Source organism: Brassica rapa, chromosome A05, assembly GCF_000309985.2.
Source record: "Brassica rapa cultivar Chiifu-401-42 chromosome A05, CAAS_Brap_v3.01, whole genome shotgun sequence".
Taxonomy (NCBI): Eukaryota; Viridiplantae; Streptophyta; class Magnoliopsida; order Brassicales; family Brassicaceae; genus Brassica; species Brassica rapa.
Genome location: NC_024799.2, coordinates 11,397,337 through 11,407,814, shown reverse-complemented (window position 1 = coordinate 11,407,814; position 10,478 = coordinate 11,397,337). Strand labels below are relative to the sequence as shown.

At 29.6% G+C, this 10,478-nt stretch overlaps 1 protein-coding gene across 1 annotated transcript; it reads left to right on the top strand.

The window, feature by feature from the left end:
- The first annotated feature begins 370 nt into the window (after nt 1-370).
- LOC103868576 (cyclin-dependent protein kinase inhibitor SMR9-like) lies at nt 371-4,879 on the top strand. Its single transcript, XM_009146658.3, has one exon. It carries the CDS (start codon nt 4,119-4,121, stop codon nt 4,476-4,478), a length of 360 nt encoding a protein of 119 aa, XP_009144906.1. The 5' UTR covers nt 371-4,118; the 3' UTR covers nt 4,479-4,879.
- Nucleotides 4,880-10,478: the final 5,599 nt, after the last annotated feature.

Here is a 10,478-nt window from a genome sequence, read left to right as displayed (position 1 = left end):
CAATTTTTTATTGGTTTAAGTATAATATCTAAACCAATAATATCTAAACCAATAAAAAGGAAGAATTTTTAATAAATCTACTTAAAAAGGTTGTTTGGACCTTTTCATTAACTAATAATATTTTGGTCTTACTTTGATTTGGACAAACAATATGTTACCATATATTTCTCATTTATTCAATTCCTTTTTTTTTTGAACACTTATTCAATTCCTTTATTATTCAAATCTCACTCCTAAATTCTAATCATTAGTATTACTATATTTACTATTTTGATTTTTAATCATAAAAGTATTGAAACTAATATTTTATATCATCACTTTTATCATATAATATATGATTTAAAGCAAGAGAAGTTACACGATATATATGTGTACATTCTAACTTCCTCTTTCCTTTATAATAAAGTAAGCATATCATATATAAACTTTTCCACTAAAATCTCATATCATATACTAAACTTTCAATCATTTATAGTTTGGTAGAAATTTTCACATTTAAAAATGAGTTTTCTGAATAGTCATGTTACCTTAAAAAAAAGTAGAAATTCATTGGTTCTGTTAAAGCCAACCCGACTTCACGATATCAGTATTGATTATTCACCATTTTGAAAATTATTGGTTTAGATATTATACTTGGTTTGTCAAAATAGAGGCATTAATAAAAATTACAAAAATAAACCCGCGCTTAGAAGCGCGGGTCAAAATCTAGTTTATTGTTTAAATGTGCATGTAGTTTCATAATATCTATCAAATTATATGTTGAATTTTGAAAAATAATATATCATAAAATAAAGCGATGATCAATATAAAGTTATATACATAAGTATATAATACATTTTTTGAAGTTCATGAACACATATCAATATTTACAATAATTAAAATATTTTATAAATTTTAAATAATTTTATGCTTTAGATTTATTAAATGGTAAACTAAAATTTATTTTAAATAATTTTAAAATGAGATTCAGATTTGCTTTGATATTTTAATTATAGTCATATTAAGTTCCAAAAACATAAAAACATAAAATTTAGAAGCAAATTTAATATTATGAAAATAAATATTTTAATAATGATAAAATATAATATGCCTACCTCATTAAAGTATATAGTGTTATGTTATTTTAAAATATTTTTTAATTATTTCATCAAAAGATATTTTTTGTTAAGTCTTTTTATTTTTTTTGATATCTCTTAAAAATAAGCAGTTTAAAAAATTGTGTGATTGTATTTTAAAAATTATCTTATATACGTAAAATATAATTTATAGATTTTTTACTGTAATTGAAAGATATTATAGTCAACTAAATATATGAAAAGTAAACAAAAAATTTCAATAATACTAATTATAAACTATTTTTAGTCAACTAAACATATATTAGTTTATGTTACTTAATTATTTTATGTAATCATCTAAGAAAATATATATATATATAAATTATTTCTATTACTTTGAAAATATATATTTTTGTATTGTTTAAAACTATGTTTTAAAAAAACAATATTTTTTTCTGATATCAAGATTATGTGTGTGAATCTTGTTTTATGAAATCACATTATATGCAAATATCTATTTTCATCTAAGAAAAAATAGATATAAAGAAATATCTTATTACTTCAAAAGTATATTTTATGTTATTAAAAATATGTTTAAATGGAATTTTTCTCCTTTGTTAACTTTCCTTTTTATTGAAATAATATTATATATACATATATTTTCGTTTTTAAATTTGTTTTTAAACTTTATAAATGTTTCTTTTTATTATATAAGTTATTTGGAAAATTATAAAAAGGAACTAAATAAAAAAATTCAATAATACTATTTAAATGTTATATTTTTAATTCATTAAGAGTATAAGTGTAGCCAACTATCGTGAGAGTTAACGTGAGCGCGACACATAAAAAAATAACTTTTAAATAATATTATATAGATTATGAACCAAAATCTTCTTATATATTTCTTTTTTTTTAAAGAAAGCTTCTTATTTACCTGATCATAACTACTAACTAGATTTTGACCCGCGCTTTTAAAGCGCGGGATTTGTCTCTCTTACAAATACTTTATTTTATAACTTATAAATTTATATTATAGCATAGTAATAATCTTACAATTACGTTTCATGTGTACACAATGTGTTTTGGGTAGATGTGTAAAATTTGAATACCACGAGTTTTTTTAACTCACCATATTGAATCAAGAAAAATTAGGTAAAATAATCAACAAAGAAACTATATGTTACTAAGAAGGTGCTATTGGATAGATTATTTATACACTTCTAAAGATTTAGGTTTTATAGTGATTCTGGTGTTATTCAATTAAAACTCTTCAAGACTATGTTAAAATTTAATGTTATTAGTTTATGATTTTGCAATAGATACTTAAAAGTTTTTAAGAGTCTCGAGCAGTGTTTTGATGTCTGACCCGGACCCGTGGTCAAATTGATAAACCCGGTGACTCAGTAAATAATCCAGTTTGGGTTTTAGAAAATATCCATTATTTAAAAATTTGATAACATCATTAAAAATCCTTAAATTCGGTAACCTGACAACCGTTGAACCACCGGCTGAACCAGCAAGTGATTTTACTTTTTTTTTTTTTTAAAGTTTCGATTATTAAAATCTATGTTTTATTTCCAAACTTGCATTGAACTTTCTGATTTTATCATATAACATCGATTAAACTATTTTGTTTATGATTTTTAGATTTTGGTGAAGATTTCACTATACCACCTAAAATAATAAATTGAAAGATGATATTTTATGTGTTTTGGTATTGGTTTTCTTTTTTTTTTCTTATCGAAAATCCTAAAGCTTTACTTTTCATTTATTTTAGATTTAAAATTTATTTTTACTATTCATAGACATTAAAAGTTTATGAATTTAAGTATTGTTATATTTTCTATTATACTATTTTAAGTATTCTACAGTGACTGAATTTGATAGGTATATTTCTGAAATCCTGTTTTGTTTAAGTGTAGATACTTTGAAGATTAGCTTGCATATACGTGTAAAAGGGTACAATTTTTGATATCTAAGCATTAATGTGGTAAATATTATACAAATCCAATAATATTTTAAAGTTTTGAAGTCGCGTATTTGTAGGTCATACGGTATCATGAGTTTGGATTTAGTAACAGGGAATTTTTTTCTTTTTTTTTTAACAGGGAAATTTGGTTGTAAAATGATATTTTGCATAAAAATCTCGACTGCTTTTATATTAATACATATTGTATAGCACTATCATGTTATTAAAACATATTCTATAGCCCTATCATATGATCTTATAATACTTAAACGAACCCTAAAATGATATTTAGAATGTTCATAAACAACAGTCTTGTTAATGTATATTAATAGTAATTTGTTGAAAGTATACACGAAAATTATTATAGGGCAAATGTTTTAAACCGGTAGGTATTGTGTTGACAGTAAAAAATATATGTTTGCTATCTTAACTAACTACGCTGGAAGAGAAATGAAATTTAAAAATAAGTAGTTATTGGAATTAAATAGATTTAGTGAAAAATAAATATAATTAAATAACATAGGTTTTAAATAAAGCAGTGACACTGTTTTAATAATATTGATATGGTTTGTCTAAATCAAAGTAAGACCAAAATATTATTTATTAATGAAAGGGTCCAAACAACATTTTTTAAGTAGATTTATTTAAACTCCTTCCCTTTTAATAGTATTGATATGCTAGTATAAAGAATTAAAAACATGTAAAATATTATGATAAGCTGTAAGTTTTGATAAAACGTCCATTTAACCGATGAGATCATTCTAAACCACTACTTGTATTATTTACTATTATAGTTTTATGAATATTTAAGTAAAGTAAAGCGTACCCATTTCACACTACATTAGTGACTTGCTTGCATTGATCCTCTACCATAAAGAAATCCTTTGTCTTTAGTTTTCCAAATACTTAGCAATCTCTCCTCTTCTTTTCCTTGCCTTTTTCTTTCTTGGCTTTTTCTTCTCTCCTGATAGAAACTTTTTCCAGTCAAAATTTAAGAGCTTTAAAGTAAAACTTCCACTAAGGTTTATACATATACTGAGCCACACATTTTCTCTTCTCGTTCCCTCTTCTCTTCTATCTAGGTTTGGTCTAAAATGGCGTCAAAAGGAAAGACACCAGTAAGAAGAACAACTCCAAGAAGAAGAAAAACAATCAAGAATTCATCTTCTCCATATAGTATCAATAGTGACGTCACTTCAACGTTATCATCTACTTCCATATCTTCAACCGCTACGTCAACGTCGCCGATTTCATCCCATGGATGTTGTACGCCGAAGTCTACGAAGTCAAGAATACCGGAGATGCTGACGTGTCCGCCTGCGCCGAAGAAGCAAAGGGTTGCCCAAAACTCTGCTTTGAGGAGGAGACAAATCACTTTCTTTGCTCCTCCAGAGATAGAGCTCTTATTTGTTTTGGCACTTGGTAATAATCATGGTCAACAAATCGACAAATAAAGTTAAGTTTTAATTATCGTTTTGTGGCTCTTCTCATGGTATGATCAATCTCAAGCTTCTAGTTTGATTCAATAATACAATGATTGAAGATGTATTATAGAGAGTGTAGTGTGATGTTTTTACCTTTTTTTTTCTTATCTTGCTTTAAATTTCCCCTCTTTGGCTCTTTTTGTTTTTAGTATTTGGATAATTTTGAATTAGGTAGGCTTGAATTTGTGGTAGGGTATAATATAACTAATCAAATGCCCTATCTCTTTTTTTTTTTTTTATAGTTATTGTGAATTAGGTAGGTTTGAATATGTGTATTCAGATGATTGCTAACATTTCAGGCTTGTTGGCTTTGCAGTTTTGTTTGTATTTTGGTTTGAGTTAATTACGAACGAGTTGGTTATTGTTTTACATACTTTATTGGTTTTGCTTACCAAAAACAAATCCACTAAAAGTACTTATGGCAGATATTTCCTTTCTATTAAAGTTTATGTAAAAAAAGTCATGAAATGGTGTGTTACCAACACAAAAAGTCATCAAATGATATACCATTTTCATGAGAATGATTACTGATAGCTCACATTTAAATTTTTTGATCCTAGTTCAAATCTGTAAAATTCTAAAGAAAATAAAAATTTTAGTATAGCAAAATAAAGTGGATTGAGGATACTATGCTTACAAAATTTTTTGGATATAATCCAAAGTTAGTAAAACAATTCAACTATTCCGTTGTTGGATTTATAGTTTATAAATGTTGAAAAATTAAGTGTTTCAAAAAAAGTGTTGAAAATTTACTGTGCGAGTCTATTTGGAAATTGTAGAAATTACCTTATTTTTTATGTTTTATAAAGAGTGTCATTCAGACATGTTGTTTTTATTATAAAAAAAATATCATTTTAAAATTTTAATACAATTTATATTTATGTTAAGTTTGATATCCCCTAGACAATATTTGTGAAGTGATTTTGTCATATGTTCTCTCTACAATCAATTTCACAAAACAAATATGACATGGCTACTGAAATTGATGACATGTCTTATAGCTTAATATGACATGGACAATTGTTTTTAATATTAATTTATACTTTTGGTAAACTTTCTAAAATATGGTAATAACTTATATATTACATTTAATGTCAATTTATATTTTTGGAAATTTTTTTAGAATATGAGAATAACTCATAAATCATCATTAAAATAAATATATTCATATATGGCATTATAAATTTCAAAATATAATTTAATTATATATTTTTAAATTATACAATTTTATTACTAAAATTTTAAAAAATGTATTCAATTTTTTTTAGAAAATTATAAAAATTTAATCATAAAATCATTAGTTTCTTATATATCTACAAATTTTATAAATATTGTTTAATTTTAATTTTTGGTAATTATGCAACTTTTACAAATTTATTTAATATATATAATTAAAATAAATAGATATAAAAATCTTTCTAAGATTATAATTTCAAATATATACATGCATATTCTTAAATATAATTTTTATGTTTAATTAAATAAAATTTATATTAAAATATTGATATGAAAAAGAAAATTTACAATATTAATAAAATTTTATTTTAAAATATAATTTATATTTATTTGTTAAAAAATATTCTAAATTTTTTTTACTGCACATGGTGCAGGAAGACACCTAGTTAGTTACAAATACATTGATTTTATAAATAATTTTATTTATTTTAAATATTATTCGTTAAATATATGTAAGTAATAAAAATAAAATTTCATCATTGAGCGATTTGCATAATTGTATGAAACGGATTTTGATGATTATTATTTTTTATTTGTATGAAACGGATTGATGGAGTACTAATTTACACTGTAATTGTAAACAAAGATAAATTTTGGTTAGTAAAAAAGAAAGAAATAAGGGATATGTTTAAGACATGGCCAATGTACGGAACAGACGATAACATACATCTTCGAAGGGAATCCAATGGAAGGACTCGTGCGACTTTCTTCATCATTTTCGTCATTTTCACTTTCTTCCTCCCGGTTCCTCTTTAAGAACAAAATTAATTATTATTTTTTGACCAACTAAGACCATCATTATCGCTACGTCTGTATTTTGGGTTTCTTAATTTGTTTTTTCTTTGATTTTAAAAAAAAATTAAAAAAGGAACCAATCGCGAGCCGTCACGTGTTGGTAGGATCCACAAACAGTACAAAAATCTCACCAAAATCGATCCTTAATTCCTCTCCTCTATCACTGTTTTTAACTAAAAATATGGGGTCCACCACCTAAAAACCCTTCTACTTACCAACGATAATTGTGCTCTAAGAGGTATATTGATTTAAAGGCTCGGGTTCAATCAAGTGATTAGCTAAGCAGGTTTTTGCTAAATAGTCATCCGGCCCATTACATTGGCGAAAAACAAATGAAAAGCAACAAGAAATAAATGGTGAATCGGTGGAGAAGGCGAGAGGGTCGATGTAATGACCCTCAAGAGCAGATAAAATTTTGGTCGAAAAAATTCTTTAAGATCAGTTTGAAGATTGATCGATCAGAATTTAAATAAAAATCGACACGGTGAATTAATCTCGACGGGGCTGTCTTTTGGTCAAAAAACCATCTCTTGATAGTTCTGTCGAGTGTTAATTATTATTGTCGATTTTTATTCATGCTGGGCGAGTTTATTCAGAGCAGGACGAGATTCGAATGATGAAAAATATTTAGTCGAAACAGTCCGAAAAATATCTACAAAACTCTGAAAGTTATTTCTGAACAGTCACATGTTTTGCACCTTCTAGCCTACTTGCTTCCTCAGTAATTAGGTCACATGACCTGCACCTACTTGCTTGCCTGCTTGCTCATTAGAAGTCACATGCTGGTCACAAGCTACTTACTTCAGCTGCTTGTAGCTTTCTTCATGGAAGGGAAATGTTCAGCTACTTGTGCTGCTTGGTGTGCTGAAGCATGTCACCAGCTGTCTAACCTCAGCTTTGTCTTTTGTGGGAGTAAACCCTTATCTGAAGCAACTCCTTATGATATAAAATACCCTCTTCTCTCCTCTGGACGTCCTGTTACTGCAAGAAAATCCAGAGAAAAATTCAGAGAGAAAGAGAGAAATAAGAGAGAAAAATCTGTGAGAAAAATTAGTTGAAAAATTCAGAAAAAAATCAGGGAAGAGAAGTGAGCTTGGACGATCCTTTCTTACCATCTTGTGACTTTAATCAGTGAGTATTTATGTGGTAAAGAGTTGGAGATTTGGTGTCCTGAAGTTGAGAATCACCCATGTTCTTCAGCCTTTGATTTTAATCGGTAAAGATGTAAGTTGTTGTGTGGATCAGTTTTATGTGAGCATTTCTGTTGGATTGACTGCGGTTCAGCTTTGTTCTGATTGAGGCCGACCTTTTCTTGATGTGGTACTGATCAGGTTTGGCGTGGCTTCATCTTAAAGTGGAATATCAGTTGGGTTCAGACAGTGTTTGATTTAAACCGGTAAACGGTTTTGCCTTTTGATCCAGATCAGTTTAGATTGTAACCAGCTGGCTGAGTTGTTGTTCTTCCTCTCTGGATTAATTTCTTAATCCCTTGTGTGGATTTATATTAGTTCAGTTCATGGTCCCCTAGCATCTACACAACTTAGCTGAAATGATTTATGTTTGAACCGAACTGAAGCTGCCTTGAACTTGCCTTAGTAGTTGTCCTGAATCTTGAACTGTGGGGTTAAACCGGACTGATTAACCTTTGTTCCAACCGTTCTGTTATTGGTACAGATGGTCAAAGATAGTGTTCGGATCAGCCGGATCCTTGTGGTGGTTTTAAATCGAGAATATTCCAGAAGCTGAGTGTGATTAGCTTGAACTCGAGTATAGTCTTCCTTAGCCAATCTCATAGAATCAAAGGTGAGTCTAGATAGATGATTGATGAGTAGTGAATGAATATTTCTTGATTGAACGTACTGATTATAGATGATTGATAGGCTTTGTCTCTTGATCAATATTGAATTGGTAAGGTGTTTACTTAGTGTAAACACTTATTAAGTATGGAAGTATTAATCATGTGAAGTCTTATTATAAACATGTCTTCCAAAATATTCCCGTATGAATGATGATTACCGTGAATTGGTCCTGCGATATGGAACAAGGTCACGAAGACACGATGATGGGGTCGCACCCTGGAGACCGTGTAACTGCATGCAGCGTTAGATGTTCAATTTTTGAATATCTGATGGCGACGATGGTGATACTAACTCGCTAGACTCGTTTAGCCTTTGTGGTTTCTCGGGTCTGGTATATATATATATATATATATATATATGATTATATGAATGATATGAGAGACGGGAATAGGAAGTGAGGTATATAATTAGATTCACAATTATGGAAGAATAGTCCTTATATATAAATATCCAGATATGAAATATATTTCCACTGCATACAAATGAAGTTGATTGCTTGAGATATTATTAATATATGTTGGGGTGCGGGACTAGGCTCACCGAGTAAACTAGTTACTCATGACTCATTTGTGATGCAGGTAACCAATAGGCGGGAAACCTTACTTTAGGACGGGTTGGAACAACATTAGCCAGCGGTAGTTTTATTATCCTTGCAAAGTTATTTTGATATATCTTATGTATAAGATTTGTAGACCGAAAACCTCGAGGTTAATTTTATAACAAATTTTTTAAGATGCTTTTGAATTATATATAAACAATGTTTTTAAAGTACGGGTTCCATATGATATTAGTCCTTGTCCGGACGAACTAACTATCGGGTATTGCTTTTTCGGGTTGAAAAGCCTAGAGTGATATCGGATAGGAGCGTTGGTGTTCTTTGGTTGTTGGTCCAAGGCGATCAGAAGTATTCTGAGAACCTCGGATCGACCATCGAGGAACATCAACCGTGTCATTTCCGGTCAACTACGATCGGGGGTGTCACAAAGGTGGTATCAGAGCATGGTTATACGATGCTTGAATGGGACTTGTTTCAAACGTTTTTCGAGTCAAAATGAGTCGCAAGGATAATTAGGATGTGCTGGCTGGTTCCTTCATCTTAAGATAAATAGTCATGGGTAGTTACCTTACTGTTATCTTTCATACGAGATGCATCAAGACAAGCTAGACGGAGTGGAGTGTACTTACCAATTTTGATCCTGTCAAGATCGAGATTCCTACAGTCATGATTGAGCTTTCTACCGTCATGATTCGGTTTGTTATCGTCATGTTTTGGTTCAATCCGGTCATGCTTCAGTCCATTATCATCATGCTCGGGTGAGCTAACGACGTGCTCGGGTTTGCTACCATCATGCTCAGAGTTGGTATCATCATGCGTTCATGCAGTTCCTACAATTTCTAGTGTGGATATCAATATTCAAAGATAATATGAGAGAGAGTTGACACATCAATTACATCTTCGGCCCGTGTTTTATTGAAGTCAAAGTTGACGTTGTTGGTGATGATCCGGTTCAGAATATCCGACTTCATATGACTTATTCTTTCGGCTGCTCATTTCAGTCCAGCTTATGCCCAAACGTACCAGAACCAAAGACGTACAAGCCTGATTGATTCAGCACTTGTTTCAAGCTTAACGTTGGTGGCGGAGATAGTTCAGCAGTAGTACAAGATGATGGACGCACCAGCACCATTCCGTTGCAACAAGACATCTCGAAGTTTGTGAAAAAGATAAAGAAGTTGGGACAACACCGACAAGTACTAAACCATTCGATGTAGATTTTGTATAGTGGAAGATTTTGAATGCAACACTAGGAGCAGAACAACTAACATGGCCCATTGTTCAGAAGATTGCAAGAAGGATATGGAACCATACATCATCAAGAATGATACAGTAAGTTGGTGAGTAAGCGTCAAGCATCATTTGGGAAATATTAGTCCAAGTTAGGCGGATTTCTTTCAAGAGTTCAAGATGGAGTGTTTTCTACCCAAAACATGGGACCGATATGATGTTCGCACAGTGAGATGTTTCCGCCAAGATTTCGAAGTCAATTTAATATGATTCATCCATTATGATTTGGAGGAT

Bases quoted from the DNA above. Each gene is read 5' to 3' on its own strand.
- LOC103868576 (XM_009146658.3), top strand. From the start codon at position 4,119: ATGGCGTCAAAAGGAAAGACACCAGTAAGAAGAACAACTCCAAGAAGA.